The sequence below is a fragment of the Ochotona princeps genome, chromosome 13 (assembly GCF_030435755.1).
Source record: "Ochotona princeps isolate mOchPri1 chromosome 13, mOchPri1.hap1, whole genome shotgun sequence".
Taxonomy (NCBI): domain Eukaryota; kingdom Metazoa; phylum Chordata; class Mammalia; order Lagomorpha; family Ochotonidae; genus Ochotona; species Ochotona princeps.
Window position 1 is genome coordinate 48893738 of NC_080844.1, and position 27919 is coordinate 48921656.

Here is a 27919-nt window from a genome sequence, read left to right on the forward strand (position 1 = left end):
TCACATTGGAACAAGAGCAGGGAATGTTTTCATCCTTAATCTTTCAACTTCAGCCTGTAGTATGGAAATCTGTGCAGCCTGTTGTTTTGAAATACTTGTCAACTTCTGTTGTTGAATCATGTTGTCATATCGTTCTTTGGCAATCTTTTCACAAGTCAGTTTAGAGCCTATCGCAGGAATGGAGAAAAAAAATGAATGAACTGGATTGCTAAATAATACTTTTAAATAAAAAAGCATTACTCAGAATCAATTAAATGTGAGGAAGGCCTAGTGATGACTTGATAACTTATACAGATCCCAGGAATACTTATGACTTTAAAGAAAAATGCAAGTTTACCTATTGAGTTGCAGATGCCTTGCCTCTCTGAGACAGCTACCAGCTCTTCTCGTAGATTGCAGCTTAGTGTGAAATTTGCTATATCTTTTTGATTGCTGAATTTTAACAATTTCTTCAGTAACCTTTTGCAATTTTCCACATTCTTCTTGTGGGTCTGAATTTTTTGTTCCCATGACATCCCAGAAAAAGAATTTTCAAAAAAATACACTTTAATTTAAAAGATTATTCTTATATTTAAAATCTACTATCATCATCACTAAGATAACATTTTAGCACCATCTCTCTAGTGGCTGGCATACTGCTTTCATGTAGAGGGCACTCAAATGATTTGTTGAAAGAATGGCATGTTAATACCGCATTAGACAATTTATATAATTGTAAAAATGAAAATATTTTAAAAGACATGAGGTAACTATTTCCATCTTACATATGCTATACAATAAAAATTGGGGACTTTTTATTCAGTTATGATAAAATAAAAACTACAGTGCCAAGAAAAACTATCAACATTTCTAATTCATAAGCTATAATATAAAGTAAAATAGGAAACCCACTTAGACTCAGATATGTCCCCAGGGTTTTATTTTAATATAAGAAGGCATTCTCCAGTCTATCCAGCTGGTTATGGTGGCCAGGATACTATTCAGGAACCTCTAATTACCTCACAAATACCAATAAGTGACGGAGACTTTATAAGGGTCTGTTTGAAGTCATGATTTGATATACTATTAATGAGTTGCAACTGTGGTAATTATAATGATAAGTATATTTGAGACTCACCTTATCTAAAACATCAATGGTTTGCTCCATTATTCCAATTTGAATAGCAATCAGAGTCTCATACTGCGGTTCGTTTAGGTACTTAAGAGAGAATAATGATATATAAAAATCATAAAATTATGTGTGATATTTTTATTTCTTTTAATAGATAACTCTAGAAAGTTTTTTTTTAATACATGCATTATTGGTATCCCATTTGGTACTGGTTTGAGTACTAAACTACTACTACATTTTCAATTCAACTCCCTAGTAATGGCCTGGGAAAAGCAGTGGAAGATGGCCCAAGTGTCTGGGCTCCTGACATCCACTTAGCAGACTTGGATGAAGCTCCTGGCTCCTGGTTTTATCCTGGCTTAGCTCTGGCCATGGCCATTTGAGTAGTAAACCATCAGATGGAAGATCTCTGTGTCACTCCCTTTTCTATGACTCTTTCAAGTAAACACATTTATCTCTTTAAAAAGAGAAAGGTCTGCTTTTCAGAACAAGCAAATATGTAAATTAAGACTGATTTGATATTCATGCCATAAGTTTTACCTGTATTTAGCTATCAATACACCTATCTGTATACTAATTATTATGAACACCTACAATCTATTTTCTTATTCATTTTCTCATTTTTGTTACTATTTCTTGTCTTTCTGAAGTCCCACATTAACAGTGTCCCAGGAAAAGACACTAAGGGAAGATACAAAATAATATGACCTACCTTCAAGAAAAAGGAGACATTTTATACATGATCAATGCCACTGCAAATTTAGAGGTGATTTCTGGTGAAATAGAATTTCTCCAGGCTTAGTAAAGCAGAAAAGGTTTTATAGAGGAGATGATGTTTAAACCAACCTTTGGAAAGCAGATTGGTGTATTAAAAAAAAAGAAGAAGAAAATATTTTAGGTAGAACCACTAACCAGTTAGAGAATGCTGAAGAATAGGAGAAACAGTGGGAAATGTGCCTAAAGAGATGGAGGACACTGCCTTGCAAGAATTTCATAGTTCATCTGCCAGTTAAGAAGTTAAGCCTCAAATGTTTCAGCAGGGTACTAATATTTTTTTAAATGGAAGAGAAGTACTAATGTTACATCACTGTCTTGTATAGACTAGGTAAGAGGAAGTCCCAATGTGAGGAGAACAGTTAAAGATTAATTATTGGGTCCGTTAAGCCATTGAAAATGGAGGAACAACTGGGACAAAGAATGGAGCTGGAGAATGAGGGAATAAATAAACTGGGAAAAACTTGAAAAGCATGGCTAAAGTGGCCAAAACTAAGCCTGAGTGAGTGGCTGAAAAGAATGGAAATAAATAAGAGAAGTGGCCTAGTGGTTAAAATCAGTGCCTGCGATGTTGGCATCTTTATGGGCATTCGCTTGTGACCCAGCAGCTCCATTTCTAATCCAGCTCAAAACTAATGAAATAGGAAAAGCAGCAGAAGATGGTTTAGGTATTTGGGCCCCTGCAATGATGTGTGAAACCCTGATGGAGTTTCTGGGTTTGGCTTGGTTCAGCAATGGTCATTGTGGCCAGCTGGGGAGTCAACCAGTGGATGAAAGATGTCTCTGTCTCTGTCTCTCTCTGTGTAACTCTGACCTTAAAAAATACTGTTTTTAAAATAGAGGAATGGTATGGAAGTGGGAAATAGGAAGTGGAGCTAGAGACCAGAGATCCTAAATTGGAATAGAATTGATTAGAATCCAGAGGGCTTGGATTAGTCTTAAAGAGTGAGCACTGAAGTTGCAAAACCAGAAAAAATCATCAAGGTAGAGGACACCAAGAGAAGTACACAGAATTAGGCCAGAATCTGAAAGGATAGCTTTATTTAAGACCAAGAAGCAAAAGAGATGTTCGAAATAGGAAGAGTGGAATGATAATAAAGGAAAGTAGGGGTAAAAAAGATAAAGGAAGGGGAAATTAAGATGCTCATATGGTACAAAGTGATGAAGGATGGTGATGACTGAGGAAAGGACAATGGATTAACAATTAGGAAGTCTTAATGACAGTTAAGATAGATCTATGTTCTTAAGAGGTACATAAAGAAGTAGATAGCAAATGGGAACCACTGGGAGAAAAAGAATTCGCAGACACATTAGAAATGCTTCTATTACGGGTCCGGTGGCATGGCCTAGCAGTTAGGGTCCTCGCCCTGAATGTGCTGGGATCCCATATGGGCCACTGGTTCTAGTCCCGGCAGTTCCACTTCCCATCCAGCTCCCCTCTTGTGGCCTGGGAAAGTGCTCAAAGACGGCCCAGGACCTTGGGACCCTGCACCCACATGGGAGACCTGGAGGAGGTTCCTGGCTCCTGGCTTCAGATTGGCGCAGCACCGGCCGTTGCGGCTCACTTGGGGAGTGAATCATTGGACAGAGGACCTTCCTCTCTGTCTCTCCTCCTCTCTGTATATCTGACTTTCCAATAAAAATAAATAAATCTTTTAAAAAAAGAAAAGGCTTATATTTGACTTTACTATTTAATATTCATGTTAATAGATTACATTTGTAAATATATAACATATATTTAGATATAAAATATATTGGATGTGTTATACATACTATATATTTTTATAAGATGAAATAGATTTTATATTTAATAAGAGGCTTCTTATTAAATACTAGTTGAATGAACACATTAATTAATGAATTTAAGATTATATAGGGAAGGGTGGGGAGAACTTGCCTTTTGACGATCTCTTGAAAAAAACAGCATCTGAATATCCCAAGCCTTCTGGTTTAAATCTTCCATTTCCATCTCCATTTTTTTGTGCTCCCATTCAATCTGAAATATCCCCTTATGTACTTCTTTACTTTCCATCATGCTGGCAATTTTCTTTTGTCCCTGAGTCTTAAAAAAGTACATTTGATATTTACATGTTGTTATTCTACATACAGACTATTTGAAGCTGGATGCTATTCTTAAGAAAAATACATGGAGCACAGAGGAATTTCTGCTTTATTTTTTAACAAAGCAATGTGGGAGACTTGGGTGGAGTTTCTGACTTCTGGCTTTGGCCAGGCCCAGATCTGGCTATTGTGACCATCTGGAGAGTCAACCAGCAAATGGAGTATCTCATTGTCTGTGTGTGTGTCTTTCCCTCTCTCTTGCTTTGCCTTTCAAATAAATAAATAGTACACATACATAAATACACACAAACACACACTAAAGTTGAGTGTGAGTAGGCAGGAGATCCAGAGTTCAAAAACAAAAGGAGCCAGAAACAAGAGTGTTGTAGGCGTTTCCTACCAACCTTTACAGCTGTTTACCAAATGATATGAAGCAGGACAAGAAACCAGAGAAAATTTCCTTCGTCCTGGAGGACAATGACGACCACTGTAGGAAGGACACAAAGCTCTGTTTGGATCTTTTCTCTTTGAGAACAAAATCTTTCAGCACTAAGAGGAGGGCATCAAGCCCTTCACTTCTAGGGTCAGAACAGGAACAACTTTGTCTAATGAAAGGGTAAGGGGAGGCAAAAAAACTACTCCCAAGGAAGAGGCAAAGAATAATATTACTGTTAGCCTAAAGATCCATGTTTAGAAGAATCATATTTCAAAAATGAAGGACCAACTAAGACACTCTGAGATCAATAAAAGCTCTGAGAGTCTGTTGCTAATAGACCTGTCCTGCAAGAAATGCTTTGGGAAGTTCTGAAAACTGGAAAGATAAGACACTAGGCAATAATACAAATCCAAAAGAAGAAATGAAAAGGCCTATACAACCAAGGCATCTACATAATATAAAAGCTTTATTGTATTCTGACGTGCAACTTCTCTTTTACCTATATGATTTAAAATACAAATGCCTAAAATAATAATTATGCATCTATGCTAATGAGGATATAAGGCAAAAAGATATAATTAGTGACAATAACAGCATAAAAGGGGTCAGGAACAGAGCTTTATAGAAGCAAAATTTTGCATATGATTGAAGCTAAACTGGTATTAATTCAAACTTGCTTGTTGTAGAATTCATTTGTAATCCTCTGAATAAGTCCTAAAAAAACTCACTGAAAAGTATACAGAAAAGGAGATGAGAAGGAGATCAAAATGGTGCAATGTAAAAAAAAAAAAATCAAATACAAAATGCTGCAGTGGAAGGATGGAGGAATAAAAAAAATATGATGTGCAGAGAAAAATACCAAACGCAAGATTAAGCATTTTATCAGCAATTTCTCACAGGATAAACACTCCAATCAAAAGGTATAAATTGGCAGAATGGATTAGCAATGATCCAATGATATTTTTATCTAGAATAGACTCAGACATAGATTAAAACTAAAGGATGAAATATGTATTTCATGGAAACTGTAGGCAAAAGAGAGCTAGGTAGGTGTGACATTCAAATGTCAGACACAATAAGCTTTGAAAAAAAAGTGGTCACAAGAAATAAAGGACACTATATACTGATAAAAGGGTCACTTCATCAAGAAGAAAAAGTAATTACAAGCATAAATAGACTTGATCCAAGCTGTGAAATACAAGAAGTAAAAATTAACAGAATTGAAGAGAAAAGAGACAGTTATATAATCATAGCTGGAGCCTTCAATGCCTCACAGTAATGGCTAGAAGTATACAGAAATCAATAAGGATTAGATATTATGAGCCACACTATAAATCAGACTTAATAGGCAACATGGACTATCCCATTTAACAGCAGAATACACAGAAAATGGAGCACTATCCTGAAGACATCATGTATTAGTCTATAAGACAAGTTTCAATAAATTTAAAAATATTAGAATCATATGCATCTGTTCTGACAATAGAATGAAATTAGAAGTTATTAACAAAGGAAAACTAGAAAATCCCTAGTTTGTGGAAGTTACACAACACATTATTAAATAACCAAAAAGTCAAACAAAACATCATGAAGGATATTAGAAAATACTTTGAAATGAACTAAATGGAGACATCAGAACTGTCATGGACCAGAAGCAGTGCTCAGAGGGAAATTTGTGATTAAACATTGACATCGAAAGAAAGATCTCACATCAGTAAAATGCTTTAACATCATATGTAATTTGGAAACGAATAAAGTCAAAAGCCAGCGGAAGGAGAGAACTATTATAACAGAGATAAGTGAAACAGAAAACAGGAAAACACTAGAAAGAATCAATGATTCCAAAAGTTGATGCTTTGAAAGAGTTAAAATTGCAAAATTTTCAGGTAGGCTAAGAAAAAAAAGGAAAAGATTCAAATGTCTAAAGAAATTAATGAGGGTTATCACTAACAAAGTTACACAAATAGAAATCATCCTATAATGAAAAATGATATAAATTAAATCTAAAAGCATTCTAGTATGAACATTTTAACTTCTGGGCCTTGGATTTCCTGTACCTTAGAATACCTGGGCAGCTCTTAGAAAACACTTATACCTGGCAGGTAGCTTTCATGTGCAGCTCCAGGAACAATTAATTTATGAAAATAGAAGAATAATATATTTGATAAAGCAGGCAACAGAGCATTCCTTTCTCTTTTTTTAAAAACATATGATTGGGGCTGGTGTTAAGCGAAGTGAGTTGGGTTGCAGCCAGTATCCCATGTGGACACTGATTCAGTCGTGGGTACTGTACTTTTAGTGCTTGGGCCTCTATGCCCACATGGGAGACCCTGAGGCAAATTCTGGCTTCTGGTTTTGATCTGGCCTAGTCCAGCCCTGGTTTTGGGTGTGTGTGGGGGGCATTTGGGGAGCAAACCAGAAGATGGAAGACCTCTCTCTCTCTCCCTCCCTGAAACTCTTTTAAATAAATTATTCTTAAAAACCCATATAGAATTACCCGAATCACAGAATTCAAGTCTTCAATTATATTCTTATTGATGAGAATTGCATCCGAATATTCTAGCATTAGCTGGAAATTCTCCAGTTCCACTTGTCCTTGTTTGAGTAGAATTTGGATCATCAGATCCAAGTGGAATTTTACTTTCTCCTCCTGCAATCTAAATTGAAAAAGACTTCAAAGCAAGTGGTTGTAATACATTTCTATTTCAGATTTCACTTACTGCCTGGGAACATGAATCTCCACCGGGCTTAAACATGCTAGAGATGACCATGCATCTTTGACTTTCCCTTTGATGTGCTTTCTGGGAGGTCTCTGATTTCACTGACACAGAGTCACACTTGGGTGGCTCAAGAATTTAAGTCAGTCATGAAATTTTATTTTATGATTAAGACCTTAATTTTTATTCAAATAAGCATAAATAAAGTTGCTGCCAACTGACAAATCTCACGGTTCTCACCTTACTGATTTCTGAAAATGCAGCATCACTATTTAATCTGATGCTACTTATCAAATCTATTTCTGGGTAATTGATCCTGAATTTGGAAACATCAGGAGGTAATTACCCAGGTGACTATCCCTGTGGCCAAAAAGGGAAGCAAGATTTCAAAAGGCCATGTCAATCAGTCCTGAGGAACAACAAATACCCCTGGAGGAAAACAGATTAGCTGGTGGGAGTCCGGGTCAGGGCATCTCATTAATTTCCCACACAGCGTCTGTGACTTAAGAGTACTTTTGGGCGGAAACAGGTTCTTTATTTTTAAAGATGGAAAGGGTAGATTAAAAAAAAAAGGTTGTTTTTTTTTTTCCTAAAACTTGCTCATTTGTATTATGAGAAATGGAACATGTGAGAAATTGCACTGTGAACCAGGTTCTTCCATAACTGACTGCGCTATCTGAAGCCAAAACTAAAGCGCAGTGCTGGCATTGCTCTGCCTGTGTTAGCTGCCAGCCTGTCAGTAGCCACCCTTCCCCTCCCACAGTAACACAACCTAACTTAGCCAGTCAATGAGCATGAATGAAAGGTCCGTATTACAGAATGAGTTCTTGGAAGACCCTGTCAATGTCCTGTTGCACTTTCTCATCATCCTCTACTCTTTTCCGGAGGAAAGCCGCCATTTCGACCAGGCCAGCTGCTTTCTGTTTCACCTAAACAAAGTGAACCACAGGCAGCTCAGAACCCAGAGAGCTTCAAGTTTAGAAAACATGAATCTTTCAACTTTTCTGTTACAAAATCTTTAACAGGTGCATCTTTCTAAGAGATTACTACTACTTCAAGTCCCTGCTCTTATGTAAGACACCTAAATTTTACATGTTATATTCTGCAAATAATTTGAAGAATATCAAGTTAGCTTCTTAATGAAAATCAAGTATGCACACTACTAAAACTTTTTTTTGGTATCTCATTTTTAAATTAGATTTTAACACTTCTGATGAATTTAGGAAGATTAGAGATAGTTTAACAAAATCAGGCCAGAGCCTAATCCATGCAGTACTGAATTTAGAGTACTTGCGGGAAGTCAGACACAAGAGTTTCTTGGGTAAGCAACAAAAACAAGTGCTTTTCCAGATGCACTCTCCAATTTTTACTTTTTGCTGCATTTTGTTAATTCTAGGAAAATCAGAATAGTTCTTCTGAGCTAAAGATCATTCTAATCAAGGGGCTGGCACCATGACACACAGGCTAATCCTCCGCCTTCAAGCACCAGCATCCCATATGGACGGTGGTTTGTGTCCTGGCTGCTCCACTTCTTATCGAGGTCCCTGCTTAAGGCCTGGGAAAGCAGCAAAGTCCTTGGCTCCTGCATTCACATGGGAGACCTGGAGAAGGCGCCTGGCTTCAGATCAGCTTAGCTCCAGCTTTTGCTTGCATTTGGGGAGTAAACCAGTGGGTGCAAGATCTTTTTCTTTGTGTTTCTACTTCTCTCTGTAAATCTGCCTTTCAAAAAAAGAGATAATCCTAATCTGTGCAAATGAGATCATCTGTTGAAGTGCTGCCAAGAGAAATATGTGAAATATGTATGCCATTTTAAGTTTTGTAGTAACTATGTTATTAGAAATTGATAAACTCAATTTTACTAAAGATCTAAAATCTTATTTCAATTTATAATTTATATCGCTGCTACTGGGATAGTAATATTAAATAGACACATATCAACTCTAATTCTTTTGTGTATTTTCCAGTGATACCACATCTCAATTAGCGCTGCTACAGTTATTTCAAGTATAAAATAAGCACCATGAGCTAGAAGCCATATTTTGACCACATGGGTCTACGCAAACATGCTTATATTTAGTTCTCAGTAGCACCAAAGTCAATATTTTACTTCATTATTTTATTATCAATTACTGTCTTACAACGGAAACCTAAATAAGGAGCTTCTCAAGATGTATTGACTAATGTATTCAACAATAATACACTAAAAATGAATTAAATTTAATTCAAATTTCATTATATACCTTCTGTTCGTTTTCTACTTTTGCTCGTCTTGTTACACAGAAGTGATCCCAGACCAGAGGGTCCAAGCCTTCTGGCATGTTACTGATATTGTCCAGCTCATCCATGGCTTTCATTAGCTGGGCATGATGTTCCATGTTCGATTTGGCAGATCCTGGTCGTTCTCCAAAAGAGACAATACTGGTTGTATCCGAATGTGGTTTCTGTTTGTGAATCCTGGTATTACCAAGAATAGCCCATCAACACTTCCCATTCACACACACGCGTGCACACACACACACACACAAATCCCTGTTAGATAACAAGAATGTTAGCATGGGCATGACACATTGTAGGTACTTCTCCTTTGGCCCTTGAGGGTTGGTGAATGGATTCTCCCCCAGAGAAAGGCTCATGCTTTGCACTTTTTCTAGGTTCCTCAAACATGATCTTGGCCGGGACTACAGACATTCCTGTTGTCAGCACTGGCAACTTTACTTGCATTAGAGAATATCTTCCTTTTGTGAAACAAATGCCAGGGAGAAGGGAGTTTCCCACGGTCTGTCTCACACCTCCTCTGCTTTGTATCCTATTGGCACGTGGGCAGCACTAACATGTTGAAGATGCATATGAAGCTGGGGCATTGCCTTTTTTCATGCATTAATAGATTAGTTTTGTTTCCCTGGGTGATGGCTGGCTAGGGACGAACGGTGCAAAGATCCTGGGCTGGCACTAATTACCAAGATGCTTCACATACATTGCAAGGTTGATACAGTTAGTCCCATTCTCCAGAGGAACAGAACAGAGTCTCGGACAAGATACAGTACCAGTCTATGAGTCAATAGATGGTGTAGTGAAGATTTATGGCAAATTCTATTGGACAATAAAGCTGCCTTGTTTCCTCAATTTCTCTCAATATTTAGGAGCTCACTTCCTTTCTTCGTAGGCAAAGATATGTGCTTGGGTATATTATAACTCACTCCTCTTCAAACAGGGAAGTCCAAGATAAGGCATGCTTTGGATTAAATTCCCAAAGTTGCAGGTAACTTTTACTGGTGAGTGAAAGAGTTTGTATCTCAGATACAAATCAACCTATATCTGTGTGATACATGTTGTGATTTCTAACTTACATGGACTCAAAAATTATGAAAATATGAATTTGTTGTTTGAAACCAGCAAAAATGTAATTTTTATGACACTAAGAAGAATATACTTTAGAATTATTTCAAGTAGTGGTTATTTTCAGCCATTTAAGCCAGAATTTTTCAAACTTTGTCTTGAGCACAATTGCATGAGACACTTGAGGAAATGGAGCCACCACCTGCTGCCCCTCCAGGTACATGTCAGAAGGAAGCTGGAATTGGGAGGGAAATACTGGAAGTCTCTTGTACAGGATGCAGTTATGCACTCCATGCAGTATCTTAACTGCTATGCAAAACTCTAGACCCCTTAAATAGTGAAGTTAGAGCATTATACTTAATTTCCTACCTCAAGATACAAGCATAATCTCAAAAAATACTGAATTACGACCAAGATAAATATCTTCACCTAAAATATGAACATTATACTATTTTCATCTAATTGATGGGGAAAAAGTTGAAATCAAATAACCTTCTTCCTCATTCATTCCTCACACAGACATAAAATCAAAGGAAAAACAAACCTTGGACGGCGTTTAAAAAGCTTGTAGAGTATGTCCACTTGATGACTGGGAATTTCAGAAAACTCCTTTTTAAAGCTGCGATCCAGAACCTAAAGACAAACATGTCACTGCTGGGATTGCCACTTGGTTCAGAGGTCTCTTACACAAAACACTGACTGTAACCTTTGAAAACTCAAGGAAAATTCACTTCACCTATTCTACAGAAGAGTTGTAAGGGACCTCTCTCTGTATGAAGCTTTCTCAAAGATTCGTTTTGAATAGAAAGCACCTCACTGTATTAATGTTATTTCACATGAGGGAATCTTAAGAATCAGCCAGAAGTTTTCCAAAACATTGAGGGTATTCTAATGGGTACTTTTCCATTCCCTTTAATGGCAATCAATTCCATCCCTTCTTTTCTATACTATTATCTCCTTTTAGAAAATTGCTGGTGATAGTTTACTAAGTGGATTTTATGACTAAAAATGGGGTCTACAAGCTGAAGTTTCAAAGGCCTCAAATGCTAGATGATCTAACTTTTGTGTAAGAAAAAGCTTCGAACAAAAATTTATAAAAGTTCATTTTATCTCTGGATTTTCAGTATTAGATTGGGACACAGAATGAGGTTTACTCAAGAACTAAGAATTACAGGGAAAAAAAATCTGTGAGGAAATTAAAACTTATATCCTCTTGAATCTTCCCTAACCATTCTACTGAATGGTTGAGTGTGTGAGATAGCGACTCTTACTTTGTCTTCCGCCAGTAAGTTGTCATAGTGCTCCTTGCACATTTCGAGTCCCTCTCGAGATTTCTGAATGGCTTCTGTGGTCTGGATCTGTAACAACAGGGATAGTTGACTCGAATTTGAAACATTTCACAATAAACCAAAGCAATGAGAATACTAAAAAGAACAAGGACTGTACTAATAGGTGATAAATATTTTAGTAAAATATTCATTACAGAAAACATTACAGAACAAAGTGAAACAATTAACTTGGAAAGAACAAACAGCCAACCAGCTGTCTCCAAGCCCAGCTTGTTTTGTGTATATGAATGTGTGTGTATGGAGCACATCATGCCTTGGTAGGGCAGCATGGATAAGGAAAATGAACAGGCTGTGGAGTCACGTGGACCAGTGTTCTGAAAGCCTGAACCTGCAGACAGCAAATGGACTACATGTCATCTTCCTTGGCATCAATCAGCAGGAAGCTGAACCATACCTTATAGCAAGCAGTCACAAACAGGACTTGTTCATTACCTGCCAGCTTCTGAAATTCTTGGCCCCTATTCCCAATTTAGGACTGAACAGAATATAGGTCATGCTGCTTCTAACTGATTTGCCTTCAACTTCCCCAAACTACATCCAACCAGGGAATGCCTGAATGTTCCCTCTCCGTCCCCTTCTTTGTTTCTAGAAAAATCTTCCCTCCCTCCACCGCCCCCACCCCCCAGCTTTCTTTCTTTTTTTTTTCCTTTGAGTCTCTAACAAACGTAAGTTATGGTGGCTGGTTCCTTGCTATACGAAGCAAGCTTTGGATGGTCGCTGTCTATTCTCCTTTGGGTGGTGCTATGGTTTGAATGTGTTTTCACACCTAAGGGCCCTGTGCTAGAAATGTGGTCTTCATTGTGCAGGTGTTGGAAGGTGGAACCTTTAAGAGCTGGACCTGAGTCCGGTGTGGTAGCCTAGCAGCTAAACTCCTTGCCTTGCAAGTACTAGAATCCCATATGGTGCCAGTTCTAATCCCAGCAGTCCTGCTTCCCATCCAGCTCCCTGCTTGTGACCTGGAAAGGCAGTTAAGGACGGCCCAAAGCTTTGGGACCCTGCACCTGCATGGAGTCCTAGAAGAGGCTCCTGGCTCCTGATTTCAGATTAGCTCAGCTTTGGCCGTTGCGGCTACTTGAGGAGTGAATCAGTGGACAGAAGATCTTCCTGTCTGTCTCTTCTCCTCTCTGTATATCTGACTTTCCAATAAAAACAATATAGATCTTTAAAAAGAGAGAGCTGGGACTGGGTGGGAGGTGCTTTGACCAGTTGGGGATAACACTATAGAGGGATTAAAGTATTTGTTTTAGCACTCTTGCTTCCTGACAGATGTGGTGCCTTGCTCCCACCAAGGCCATTGTCAGGAGGTAGTGGACCCAAAGAGGCACCCTTGCAAGAACCCGTACCATGCCATTTGGAATTTTAGCATCCAAAACATGAGTTGATAAGCCTCTTCTTCATTTTTTGTTTGCCATAAGTAGTTTGTTATAGCAATACAAAGCTGACTTCTACAGCTGGTTTTCATTTATTTCCACAGTTCCAGATCCTGCCCTGTTATGTACTAGTGGGTGACTTACACATATTCCCCAGCCTCTGTGAGATGGCCTCCTCACCTGTGAAAGAACTAGAGCATGTGGCAGTGCTGCTATGATAAGGACTGTACTTACACTGTGCTTTGCATACATTGTAATAGGTTCTTAGAAAAAAGTAAGTTTAAATGTGAGAATACTATAAAAAGTTCATGGAAGGCGGAAATTGAAGAAGTTTATTTTCATGCAAAACATTTTGAAATCCATGCAAACCCATGTCATTTACAAAACAGTAAGCCATATACTCATAAATGTCCTCTAATAATACTGATAAAAGCTGAATGTTTTGAAACTTATTATGTGATGAAAATCTTGCATTCACCTGTCTTTAATGAATTATATATTCATGCATGTATTTAGATAGTTTTTCAGAATATATAACTTTTCATTTTATGAGCTGATTCATTGCTTCCACATTTAGTAACACTTAGGGTGCAGTGCCAATATGTGCAGGAGAATCAGTCCCTAAAGAACAGCCTACAGCAGCTTAAGACATGGTATCCCTTGTCTGACGTCCCACAACTGACAGAAGTTAAAAGCTGGTACATTCAATGGTTATACTCTATGACCTCATTTTACAAACTACACATGTATGAGAGTGACATGGCCATTTTGACTCAATGATTGCAGATGAAGAATCATACAACTTTACTAAGATATGATAGTGAATTTTTTCACCTGGCTCTAAAGCAAAGCCCCAGACAGGGGCTAAGCACACTGGAAGGAAGAGCTCCTGTTTAACAAGGAGTTTGTTGGCACTTATGCTCAGGTAGGGGACACTAGACGTGTAACAGCAAACTACAGTAATGCCATCTTGTGTCTCCACTTCTTCATTTCCCTTTCTCACTCAAAAGGATGCTGGCTACCTGTCCACCTAAGTGCTCTCCAGCCACAAAATTATCATAAGCCTTGATGGTAGACAAAAACCTCGGCAAGCTGAGAATTAACTCTTAAAGCACAGTGACCCTGCCCCAGATATAAAAGCATGCCTCTCTTGCTGCCATAGCTATTCCTGGACCATCTGCTGCTCCCATATGGATCCTGTATGAAGGCTGTCCTGGGTCCAGTGCTATGGTGCTGGGGGTAAAATCACTTCCTGTGGCACTGGTATTCCATTGCTGCTCCCAGCTGCTCCACTTCTGATCCAGCTCCCTGCTAATGTGCCTGGGAAAGTAGCAGACCAAGTACCTAGGCCCCTGCTGCTCATGTGGGAGACCTGGACAAAACTCCTGGCTTCTGGTTTCACACTGGCCTACTCTGGTCTTTGCATCCACATGGAGAGTGAACCAGCAAATCAAAGATCTCACTTTCCCTCCCTCTTTCTGTCTCTCTGTAGCTCTGCCTTCTCAGTGAATGGATAAATAAATCTTTAAGTTTTTAAAAAGAAAGTTGTCTTATTTTAGTCAACTCCTTCTTTCTTATTTGGAGCCCCCTCCTCCCTTTTTAGTCTCAGGATGCCGGCCAGTTCTGAGGACAACAGAACTGTTCTGTCCATGCTCAGATTCTCCACTTACTTTCTCTTCCTGTTTCCTTGTGAGATAGTTGTTCAGAAATAGCTCTCTGTAGTTTAATTCTTCATCCAACAGTAGAGAAAAAACAAGATTATTTATTTTCAATTCTTCCTGGGAGATATTTTAAAAAGATACAAAGGTGGTATGAGAAGGATATTTGGTTAGCAGTCACAGATGCAGCATTTATTAAACAAGTTTGTGGCACACAAGCAGAAAAATTAAAAAGAAACAAAGGTGATTGTGGGCAGATTCTTACAGTAACTGTTCAGCTATTTTATCTGTTTCATTGTTTCACTTAAGGGTTAAATACATAAAGATATGTAACATGAATACATAGTTTAATGAATCATTACAATGGCAAACTTTCTTATTATCACCATGCAATTCAAGCAGTTTGCTATCACAGAAATTTCATCTAGGCATCTCCATCAAAATCTCAACCCTAATATTAACCATTATCCTGACTTTTATAGTAATCATGTCCTTGTGTTTCTTCGTAGATTTGTTACCAACGTGTGTATAACTAGGTACCGCCATGTGACTAATTTATTAAGAAAATGCTGTCACGCCTCCTCTATCTCTTTCATTTTCATGTTCCCTCTCATTCCTTGCTTACCCCCATCATTTATTTGAGGTTATCAGCCGTCTCTGTGGTTCTGCCTAGTCTGAGCTTCAGTAACTGCACATGCATGGTGGAGCTGATGGGTTCCTTCAGCCTTTAGGTTCCCTGAAAACTAGCAGCCAGGTCCCAGATGATACTGTGTTCTTGGAGCAGGAGGTCCCTGCTTGTCTGGCTGTCTTTTATTCTGTGATATTAACAGCTGAATATGCACAATAGCCAGGCCCATTATTCCACTGAGAACTGCAAAATAGTGATAAATATGTTTCTATTTTCCCTCTCCACCCATTAAGTGAAATACTTTCATAAAAAGAGGGTTTTTAAAATATACTCTTGGTTACCAAGTGGCTCAGTTTATATAGGAAAGAAAGTATGAATACTTAATGCTTTCCCTTTATTAGTTTTTAAATGATGAATTAGTTGACATCCTCTGAAGGTGATCGGTTAAAATTTTCTTTTCAAAATATCACATATTAATTAATTTAAACAAATTTGATGGGTTTTAATTAATTACAATGATTAAAATCTTTGAATATTAAATTATCTCATTTAGGGGAGATATTGGAGGCTAGCTCTTGAGTCCTTGTGATCTAGTAGTCTGATAGTTTCCTCATTATCCTGTGTGACAGATATTCTAAGCTTATATTAAACAGTTTGGGGGATATAAAATTCACTTGCCATACAATTTGTGATTTAAAGAATTTATAGTATGTATTTCAATATTTTTCATATAGTCGCAGGACTGCATAACCGTCACCTCAGCTCTGGAATGTTTCATCACTCTGGACAGTGCAGCCATTTCCTGCTTCCCTTCGCAGGTCCCAGAGGCCTTCTCCCTTTCCTCGAACACTCACCTACTTTCTGTTTCTCTTGGTGTGCCCATTCTAGACATCTCATAGGATATGTGGCTTCAAGTATCCAGCTTATTTAACTGAGTCTATTTTCAAGGTCCACCATGAGTTAGCATGAGTCAGTCCTTCATTTTTCTTAATGCTGAGTAGCACTGTTTCATGGCTAAAATGTATTTTGTTCACCTGTGCAAACCTGCTGCATCCCTGGATTGTTTCTACTTTTGGGCTAATAACTAATTCTGGATTACCCAGTGCCCAGCTTCTCTCTCACTTTCACTATATCCAGGCATCACACTCTCTGCCTGACTATAATTAGATTTTGTCAGTTGCTACAACTCCAAGAAGCAACCCTTTGCCGTAGCTATATGCTGCAATGGATTCTGTACCAATGGCCTCTTCCCTGGTCTCACTGGCTGTAGAAATTGCTATTATTATTGACTTCTCATTGTTTTATCATTCTTTGGAGTTTTTCCATGACCCTGCTCATACTCCTCAGAAAGTCCTTCATTAATCTCCATTAAACGTCACCCTTTAAGTTTAGTGTTCCTGAGGATATAACTTTTGTTCTAGAGAGTTCTTTCCTATGTATCCATCATTCTGTCACTTTTTTGCTTGGCCCTCTACTTTGGTGCGTCACTGTGAGAATGAGTGCATGCAAAACTTGAAGACCTTATATTTTCCAAAACACCATTATTTTCCTCTTAAACTCAATTAATTTGGTGTGTAGAATTCAATGTTAGAATTTAGATTCAATTTTATTTACCTCACATTTCATTTAATTTACTACTGATGAATAAAATTAAGTCAGACTTTTCATTTGATCTTTTAGGCATAGGGTTTATTAATCATTAAACATATATGATGTGGTCTTAAAAAATGTCATGGAAAATGTGTATTATGAACAAATATATGTGAATTTTAAAGTGTTTTTGCACCAAAATAAACTTATCTTTTAATTCCACTTTCCCACAAACTTTTTGAAGTATCTTTATACCATGAATAAAGCCCTTAAGACAAACTTGGTCCCTTCACTTACAAAGTTTTTAATCTTGGAAACACTAAAAAGTAATTCCACATACATTAAAACATTAAAATTCATTAAGTTCATTAAAACATTTAAAAATTAAAACATTAAAATTCAGCTGCCACACTTGGTAGAGAGGAAAATAGTAGCATGTAATAGGAAGACATGAGTTCTGCTGAGGAACTGACTTAAGCTGGGATTTGAAGAGGAGGCAAAAAAGTTGGTAGAGGGTATTGCTGGCAGAGTCATGATGAAATAAGGTAGTGGGTACTGGTTAGTAGTTGAGACCTGTTTTCAAGGCAGCAGAAGAGGAAGTATGGAAAGAGGAGAGGTAAGAGGCATGAGATGAGGCTGGAGAGGCAAAAAGAGCTCAGGCCATACAAGGCCTTGATATCTGGTACAAGCATGGGTCTTTAACAGTCACATGCATCTGGCTTTATTTACCTGATTGACGACCATCTCTGCTTTGACTCTTCTTTCAAACAGTTTTTTCAAATGATCATCAAAGCTCTGTGTGCTTTCTTGAATAGAGTTTTGAAGTTTCTTCAATTCTGCTTCTAATGACTGCAAGGAAGGCAGTAGTAAGGTCAGCTGAAGGACTGTGACCTGCTCCTAGGCAAAGTAGGGCAGACAGAGGGCAGACCTGTGCCCATCTTTGACCAGGCATACTCAACTTGGATCTGTTTAATATAGTGTGTGTCTGAGACTGTTGCTTTAAAAAAACAATATTTTGGAAAAAGTCTAAAAATCACTAATCATGGCTATGATGCAGGCAAAAGTATGCCGAGTGTGTCAATCTTTCTAGCAAATTCTGGCTATTTAGCACAGCAATTTCCAGGTACACAACTTGGCCCTAAAAATCTTGCTTTTCTTTTCTAGCTCTGAATACATTTTTACAGATTTTTTAAGGAAAAAAGTGAACCTCTTTGAATATACATTTTTCCTCTTGCTGCCTATATATTTTGTTTCGCCAAAAACCTTCCCCTTAGAGATCTTCCTGTATGACTTTATTTTTAATTCCATCATGCCAGAGAGCTAGGGAGGAGTTTTTCTTTGTAACGGAAGGAGAAAAACACAGAACTGCTAAGAATGTGCTGCATTGCTAGTGTCGTTCTTTTCACAAACTCTTTCACTGACACTGAGATCAAGTAAGAGTATTTAGATACACATAATATAAAGCCACACTCAAATGCATTATAACAGGTGTTCATTAAATATACGAAGTACAAATGAAGACCCAGATGAACTGTAACAATGTGGGAGATGTTGAAACCAATTAGACCTTTTAAAATACCATTGTGATTAATCCTTTTTGTTTTATATTGTTTTCTATAGGTGAATTTCCACCAACTTCTCAAAATTTTCTTGAGAGCTTAAGTAGAAGCTCTGTTCTTAAGCTATTAAAAGTATTGAGAAAATAAAGCACTTTAAAAAGAATAATAAAACAAAATCCTAGCCAGGATATATTAATGGCTTAATTTTCTGACCTTTCTGTACTTATCTCTTTCTTCATTTAACTCTCTGACTTTTTTCTCATAGTCTTTGAATTGTTTCCTTTCCTCTTCAGTCCACACAGCATCAGGCTTTGCCATGAAAGCAGGCTGAGGGATTGCCTGCAGACACAAAGGAAAGCACATACTCCAGTTCCAGTGTAGCTGTACAGTAACACCTTGTTTACTGTTGGTTTAAACAAACAAACAAACAAACAAACCCTTACCCTCCACACTGCAAGGGCAATGACCTGATACTTTAACCAACACTATTGTAACTATTTTCCTGTGACGTAGGTGAGGGTGGAATCCTGGGATACACTCAGACTCAGTGACAGTGGTGGGATCCAAGCTGGAACTGCACCTGAGCTCCAGGATCATCTGTGCTAGGTGTCAAAGACCATATCCCCTAGAGCACCTGGAGAACTATAGATAAAGCGGGCTTACAGCCTTCTGTTGGCACCAAGGCCACTCTGGCTGTTTGCATTTTTGTTCATTTGTTGGCTTCTTGTTAGAATGATATGCAGGCCTGTGGTCTCAAATTTTTACCCATTTGCCTAATGTGTTTGTGAAGCACAAAGAAGTACTTCCTAAAGCTCAGATTCAGACAGGACAAAAATGGGAACAATTAGGTAGTTCTTTCAACCCCTTTCTGCTTCCCACAATGATGGTCAGAAACCTCACCATTTTCAAAATATCTTCCTTCTTGACTTCCAGAACACCTCCCATCATGTCCATCAGGGCTCGGTGTCTTATGTCTGCACTCTACGAAAGAGTTAAAGAGCAAGGATCAGAGCAGACAGTTGAGACAGCCCTGATAGCAGGGCCCCGAGGCCTCCCACCCAGTGTCAGGAGGACCAGGACTAGGTCGGGGGAAGGGCAAACTGAGATGAGAGGGACCTCTGACCGGGCCAGATGCCTTGATGTGTCCTGGAGTGGAACATAAGTATCCCTGAAGGAAAGGGGATGCTACACAGTGTTTGAGCAAAACTACATACCCGTATCTGAAACCGTCGTTCCATTTCTTGGGTCGCAGTGACTTCTGCTTTGGCTTTTTGCCATGGTTTAACATGTCTGTGAGCTTTAATCTGAAACAGAAGATGTCATGTCCTGTAGACATTCTCCTAAAATTCAAACCAAACCTTTCTTCCACACACTGGAGGAATTAGGGGGAAGTTCCTATTTTGGAATGATGATGAGGTCTAAACTGAGAGGAATGGAAAAACAGAGCTTTACTTCTCTATCAGCTCTCAAAGCTTGTGTGTCACCAAAGAGATTAGAACAGGGATCTGATTGAGACTGGCCAGGACAGCAGGGTTCAGAGAAGTGTCACCTACATCAAATCAGGAATGGGGGTTCTAAAAGGAAAAGAATGTGGGGTGTTTGAGAAACTGTGAGGAGGAAAGTGGCCAGAAGAAACAGCAGGGAGCAAAGTTAGAAAATGAGGAGTTGGCAAGCAGGAGAGGCTTGTGGGATTTTTAAAATTCAATTTTATTTACTTGGGAGGGAGAGAGAGAGAAATATACAGTGATCTCTCATCCTCTGGCTCACAGCATTTGGGGCAAAAGACAACAGTGATAGATTTAGAACTAGTAGCACATATTTTTACAGTCCTTGTTAGATGCCAAGCATCCTTCTTCTAAAGCATCCTAGATAAAGTAGAATACATTTATCAAAACAAGACATACAATGTAGGTGCTAATATTACCTATACTTCTCCAATGAGGAGAGTGAGGCACAGAGAAGTTAACTAGGTTAATTGTAATTGCAAACTAATAAGTAATAGAATTGAGGGGTTGGCACCTTGGTTCAGCACGTTAATCCTTTACCTTCAAGTGCCGGTATGGCATATGGCTGCCAGTTTGTGTTTTGGCTGCTCCACTTAAGATCCAGCTCCCTGATTATGGTCTGAAAAGTCTTTGGCACCCTGCACCCATGAGGGATACCTGGAGCAATCTCCTGGCTTCAAAATGCCTCAGCTCTGGCCATTGTGGCCATTTGGGAATTGAACCAGTGATAAAAAACCTCTATCTCTCCTTCTCTATAAATCTGCCTTTCCAATAAAAATAATTCAATCTTAAAAAAAAAAGAAATGTCACTTGTTATGCTTGCATCCCAAACTGGAGTGGCTGGGTTTGAATCTCAGCTCCACTCCTGAGTCCAGTTTGTTGCTCATGCACACCCTGGCAGGTGGCAGGTGATGACTAAAGAACTTGGGTAACTGCCATGCAATGTAGGAGACCTGGATTGAGTTCCAGGATCCTGGCTTCAGTCTGGCTCAGGTCTGCCTATTGGAGGCACATGAAGAGTAAACCAGCAAATGGAAAATCTCATTGTCTCTGCTTTTCAAACAAATGTTTTTTAAAATTAAAAATTAAATGAAGTATTCATATTTATTGGCATTCTTAAACATTTATTTGCAACTGCCTATATGCTGATGGCTTTGAAGAACTGCCTGAATGTCCTACTCAGTTACTGGAACTCCATTTCCACAGTGTGAGCCCAAGACCCCAGTTGAGCCCAGAAACCCCTCCCTAGGCAAGCTTAGAACTGGGGTTAAGCTGTTCTCTTGAGTGGAGTAGAAACCAAACAAATTGCTGGAGGAGGGCCAGCATTGAAGAATGGGGGTAAAAGCCGCTGCCTACAATGCCAGCAACCTTCATGGGCATTGTATTGTGTCCCACCTGCTCCACCTCTCCAGCTCCATGATAATGGCCTTGGAAAAGTAACAGAGGACGGCTCAAGTGCTTGAGTCCCTGTCACTTATGTGGGAGACCTGGAAGAAGCCCCTGGCTTTAGCCTGGCTTAGCCCTGGTGGTTGCAGCTTTCTGGGCAGGAAGTACAGTATGGAAAAACTCTCTTTCTGTCTCTTCCTCTCCCTTTCTGTAACTCTAACTTTAAAATAAATAAGTAATTACTTAAAAAAAAAAAAGCAGAAATTTCCAGAAAAAGCTAAGACAAAGGAAGGTGAGCTAAGATGCTTAAAAAGAGGCATTCCTGACTTCCTTTGAGGCTCCAATTTTTGGCCTTCCTAGGTGTGGTACCCCAAATCTCCCTGGATTTCATGGGGTTAATAAAAGAAATGCCCATTAATGCTATGTTGTCTGCTTTCATTCCCTGTAACTGACATTGTTATCTAATACAGTTGCTTTCAGGAATGCAAATAAGAAGATGAATAAGCAGGAAGTGGGGGAAGTCTGAGGCAGGAGGGAGAAGAGGACGTAATTAGCATACCTCATCAACCGACACCACCAGAGTTCTTTCTGGCTTCTCACAGTCGTCAAATTCTGGTTGCCAGACTGTTTCATCCAAGTCCAGATCTCTAATAATTTCTTTAATTCTAATATTTCTTTCTGTCACACGAGCGATTTCAAATTCTTTTTGTTTATATGCAGCATCGAACTCATGATTGAAAACAGTTTTTACCTTGTAGATGATATCCTGAAACATCAATATGTTACTGAAAACATATCATACAGCTTTACAGGCAATGATTCCAGAGTTGTACTTTCTCTTCAAGATCACTTCAAAAATGATCTCTTAAGAATATAAAACTAATCGTTTTGGTATTGTGTTTCTATGAATCATTTCTTGGTTCAATAAAGCGATATCCAACACTAGGCAGGATTAAGCAAAGGTGTAGCTACTATAGCTACTATATTATAACCTGCTTCCTGAAATGTAAATTGCAATTCAGTGGTGATGGGTACTTGCAGGCTCACTAGGTCGTTCTCTCTACTTTCATGCATATTCTTTTTCTTTTTAAAGATGCATTTATTTTTATTGGAAAGGCAGATCAGATTTACAAAGAAACACAGAGAAAAGATGCTCCATCCACTGGTTTACCGCCCCCCAAATGGCTGCAACAGCCAGAGCTGAGCCAATCCAAAGCCAGGAGCCAAGAGCTTCCTCCAGGTCTCCCATGAGGGTACAGGATCCCAGCGCTTTGAATCATCCTCCACTGCTTTTCCAGGACACAAGTAGGGAGCTGGATAAGAAGTGGAGCAGATGGGACACAAACTGCTGCCCATATGGTATCCTGGTGCATGCATGGGGAGGATTTAGCCACTAAGTCAATGTGCCAGGCCCTTTCATGCATATTTTCTAAAAAATAAGATATTTAGAAAGAAAAGCACAGGATTCAAGGTGGAAAATATCTTGTCTGGAAGTCTGGGAGAGATGTGGAACAGATGATCTACAGAATATATATGGAAGACTTTCCTCCTGAACTACCACATTATAGTGTTATTCCTCCATATATATTGTCGGGTAGGAAGGGAACCTAAGTTAGCCAGCTGGATTAGCTTACTAGAGATACAAGTTGAAAATGGTTTGTGGTGTTAGCCAATGTACATTTTTTTTTTTTGAGGACCTGGTATAGAACCCAATCTAAGTAGATGAAAGCAACTGTTGTATGCAAATCCTGTTTTATGGCGGTAAAGCTAGCTTCAGTATGTTTCTCTGTGTATTTTAAAGACATTTATTGATTGGTATTAGGTTTCGGTGTATGAGCATTTGAAAGATCCCTGATGAGGAACTGTAGAGAACCTCAGGGGAATAAAAAAAGTTTCACTTACTTTCAGTAATACAATTTGGTTGACTTTCTCTTCTCTGGAATGAAGTTCCAATTGGCTCGATAACATAGAAATATCTACCCCAAAATCAGTACTTAAACTTCCGAGCAGATAATTGGGCAAGTTGGTATCTTTTACTGGCTTATTTTCGTCTTCCTCTTCTTCATCATCTTCTTCATGATGCTTTTTAACCAATGCAGCTGCAGACTGGACCTCTACAATTTCCTTCTGTAACTACATACAGAAAAAGATGACATAAGTAAGAATTCTCTAAAGTGGCATTTTGTGGCAATTGTTTTGATAATAAACATTCCAAAAAATTAAATTGTCTTGCCAACAGATAAAAGTGATGGCTAGATCTCAAAACTGCTGAAGGAGTCAAAACATTGGAAACTGATAAACTGTAGGTAAATCAAAATAATAAAAATTATCCTATCTGATAAGGTATAATATGAGGATTTATATTTTTGTGTCAGGATGACATCATTTTAAAAATATTTTGAGTCTTTTTGGAACTTAACCATTTAATATTTTATCTTATCATATTTCACAAAAGAACTTGTAGACAGGGCTTAATAAGATCAAGAATTGTCTTCCTTTTGTTCGAGAAATAGTGTGTACAAAGTTCTGGTCAAAGCAAAACCATGTTAAAGGAGAGGGTTTTCTTTGTGTTTTGTTTGTTTGTTTTTTAAGTAAATTGGTAGGATTTGTTGGCCAAAAAAGCAGAGATCGATTTAGGAAAACAAAACTCAAGCAAGTGGATTCTGCTTTATCTGTGGTCAATTATCTTTCTTTAAAGGATTTACTAATTTTTTTGGAAGGTAGAGCAACAGAGGTGAGGAGGAGAGAGAAGTAAAGAGAAAAAACACAGAGGTATCTGAACCCATTGTGCCACAATGCGGGCCCACTTAATTGTTGTGTAAATCATAATCCCTAGTGAGAAAGCATGAAGATATTGTGTATGGATAAAGAGAATCTCTCAACAGGTCAAGAACAAAACTTCAATCTGATTTTAAAAAAGTATATCCTCATGTTTGAGGACTACTGTAGTGTAAGAGGTGACTCCCTGATTTATGTTATGGATCTAGGCTCCCCTACTCATTCTACATCTATTTTACAGATTAATAAAAAATAAAAATGTAAATACATACAATACGTAAACTTATCTTAAATTGTATCTCTACTCAGCTTTGTATGAAAAAGACCCTCACAGTAAAGCACATCACTTATATAAACACACACATATTTAAAATTATACTTTAAGACACTCTGCTTCAGTCTTCTTTTGCTGCAAAACTCGCTTCAATTCTTCCATTTCTTCAGGTGAACGTTCCTTCATTGGGAAGTTCTCAACTACACAAGGGATGTGGAAGCACTTGGGAAAGCAAAGCAAAATGAAATAAATCCATTTTAGTACAATGTGGCTATCTAGGGAGTATCCAAGGGGTGTTTTCTGTAAAATTAATTGATAGGTCATTATGTATAAGTAAGATAGATGATAGAAACTTTCCTTAACATACAGCCATACAAGGGCTGGCACTGTGGTATAGTAGGCTAAGTTTCTACCTCTACCACCAGCATCCCAAATGGGCACTGGCTCGAGTCCCAGATGCTCCTCTTCTGATCCAGCTCCTCTGCTCGTGGCCTGGGAAAGCAGTGGAGGATAGTCCTGGAAGAGGCTCAGCTCTGGCTGTTACAACCATTTGGGGAGTGAGAGACAGCAGGCAGAAGATCTCTGTATCACTCCTACTCTCTGTAACTCCACCTTTCAAATGAAATTTTAAAAACTTAGAAAAAAAAGATACAGCCATGTATGCCATTAATAGTGTTAAGTTTCCATAAAACACTGTGCTTTTGTGAAAGGTTTATTGCTAGAGCAGTGGTTCTCAGCTAGGAGCAATTTTTTAATTTAGAGATTTATATATTTTACTTGAAAGTCAGAATGAGAGAGAGAATGAGAGAGAAATCTTCTACCCACTGGTTCACTCCCCAAGTGCCTGCAATGGTTAACGCTGGGGGTTCAAAGTTGGGAGTCAGGTGGGTACAGGGGCCCAATCTTATAGGTCTCTCATGTGGGTGCAGGGACCCAATCCTCCACTGTTTCCCCAGGCAATTAACAGGGATCTGGATAGGAAGTGGAGCAGCCAGGACTCATACAGGTGCCCATATGGGATGCTGGTGCTGCAAATGAGGATTCGCTATTCACTGTGCCGGCCCCTAGGTCCACTTCCCTTGCCATCATCCCACTCCCTGAATCATTTGGCAATGTCTGGAGACACTTTTTGTTGTCACTATTAGGGATGCAACATAGTACTGTCTCAAGCAGAGACTCAGATGCTGCTAAATATCCCAGTACAAGGACAGTTGCACAACAAGGAATCATCCACCCCAACGGGTCACTCCAGAAACTCTGCTCCACAGTAATACACAATCAGACAACTGTGGAGTGACTATATGAGGAACTTCAAAAACTTCATGGAAAATGGGGATTCTAGAAAAGCTACGCTTGAGCCTCAATTCTTTGAGTAAAAATGCACTTATCTTTTATTTCCATCTTTCCATGAAATGCCCCATGCAGTGCCCCATTTTTCCATTACTTCACTAGCCAAACGGGAAGCTGTTAATAGTTATTATAGGCATCAAGCAAGATTTTTGGTTATCCTACACAAATAGGGAAGTTGTGTTGGGAGGAATCTCAGTGAAAAAAACAGCTCTATGGAAGATACGATGGTAGGTGGAGACACACATGTTAACAATTTTATTCCCACCTTCCAGTTCATGTGGAATGTGAGGGGGCCTTCTGGAGTAGACAGGAAGACGTGGACAGAGTGTGTGGCATGGAACAGGGAATAGGTGCTAAGAAAACACCTTGCCAGAGGTTGATTTGAAAGCAGGTGGGGAGTGGGAAGAATGAGCCAAGACAAAGTGACACACTGAGGTAGGATTCAGCAAGAGGAGGGCATGGCCTGCTTGCAATGCTTTGCTATACATTTTTTTAAATAAAAAAACATATCACAAGCTTTCCAATGGAAATTCCTTCCATGCAAGGAGTTGTACCTGGGGTTCTGTTACCTTAAGAGATCGACCTTTCACAACCATAGAATTCCAGCATTCTTCCTTGATAATTTCAGCCAGATAGCTCTTGGCCAGGTTATGCATCTCTACATCCTTTTTCATCTGGAGAGACACAGGTGAAGGGGACAGAGAAACAGAAACAAGAAGATATCACCTCTTAGAAAAAATATCATCTCCACCAAAAGTTCATGAACCTGTCACATTGAGTGGGAGTGTTTTCTGACTTTTCTCCAACATGAGATACAGTCCTGCTTTTGGGAATGCCCCCTGAAGTTTATGCCTTCCTTGAGGACTGGGGTGTTGATATCAGCTTTGGAAGGCAGCCAGTCATGAACAAGGTGGACTATGAAGGAAGTGGCACGGCTGCTGGGAGCCGGAAGCCGATTCGCACAGCTTCAGCGGACTGCAACAGCAGGAAAGCACAACCAAATGTCCAGTTGTATTAGAGAAGTTTAGAGTGTGTATTTCTATGTGAGACTGCCAGATATCTGAATGTCAGCTAAATCTTTTCAACACACACCTGAACTGCCAGTGTGTGATCTCTGTTTGGGGATCTTTCCTGCGCTTAATTCTTCTGTTGATTGTTTCTACAATAAAAAAGAATGCTCTGCTGCCCTCAGGGATCAGATCAATTCTGTTTCTCCACTCAAAAGCATATGAATTACTTCAATTGGTTCTATTTGCTTAAGGAAACCCATGACTTAATATTAAACGAATCCATCCTGTTTTCATAGGTGTTACCAAAAGAACTGCCAGGAACGTGAGCCCTGACAAGCCCTAGGCTTTAGGGCCCTCTTCAGGATTGTCCTTCCATTTCGCTTGGTTGGCAGAATGATTAGCAAACTAGTTAACACTTGTTTATTTTACAGTATTAAAATTACTTAATCTAATTATTTAATTTCTTATTAATTTAAATTTGTCTATTATTTCCATTAAATTTTATATTCATTTTATTCATTATCTGATCAAATGACTCAACTTACATTTTGTTTCTTTCTGATTGTGAACTGGAAGTTACTGCAGCTATTTTGGCACACCAGTTGTCAGCAGCTGCCTGATTCCTACCCACTTGGTCCTTCTCTCCGTACTGCTAAAGTCATTTGATCAGCCCTTCCCCACCTGACACCGTGTCCAGGTCGTCCTTTCTGGGCTCTGGGCCTTTTCCTGTTGGTGAGATCTGGGGCTTACTAGTATCCTGCTCTCCTTAAGAGTATGATCCCTGATTAGCAGATGCCAAAATCTACCCAGGGACTGATCTGCTGAAAGGCAATTGGGCTCACAGAGCCATCTGTTAATACTGTTCTGTGCCACTGACATGCTCAATACAGAGCTGACATCTCTTCCATGGCAGCAATATGAGGGAAAAAATGTGCAAAGAGCCTGCCTCTGTACCAGAGCCTGCCTCGGAATCATGGAATTCTTGAGGATGTGCAGAAAGTTGCCTGTGTGACAAAAGGTGAAAGTA

General features: G+C 38.9%; 1 protein-coding gene across 2 annotated transcripts in view; it reads right to left on the bottom strand.

Moving 5' to 3' along the window:
• CFAP43 (cilia and flagella associated protein 43) overlaps positions 1-27919 on the bottom strand; it is an 83227-nt gene continuing 55308 nt past the window's right edge. For both annotated transcript variants that reach the window (XM_058671150.1, XM_058671149.1), the window contains 18 exons: positions 26452-26556; positions 24638-24754; positions 23383-23613; positions 22040-22246; positions 19804-19893; positions 19490-19570; positions 18803-18928; positions 17760-17879; positions 14825-14932; positions 11707-11793; positions 10980-11068; positions 9340-9553; positions 7916-8028; positions 6880-7039; positions 3783-3947; positions 1118-1198; positions 338-491; positions 1-167 (listed from right to left, as the gene is read on the bottom strand). In XM_058671150.1, coding sequence (XP_058527133.1) covers positions 1-167; positions 338-491; positions 1118-1198; positions 3783-3947; positions 6880-7039; positions 7916-8028; positions 9340-9553; positions 10980-11068; positions 11707-11793; positions 14825-14932; positions 17760-17879; positions 18803-18928; positions 19490-19570; positions 19804-19893; positions 22040-22246; positions 23383-23613; positions 24638-24754; positions 26452-26556 — 2415 coding nt within the window. The remainder of the gene's footprint in view (positions 168-337; positions 492-1117; positions 1199-3782; positions 3948-6879; positions 7040-7915; positions 8029-9339; positions 9554-10979; positions 11069-11706; positions 11794-14824; positions 14933-17759; positions 17880-18802; positions 18929-19489; positions 19571-19803; positions 19894-22039; positions 22247-23382; positions 23614-24637; positions 24755-26451; positions 26557-27919) is intronic.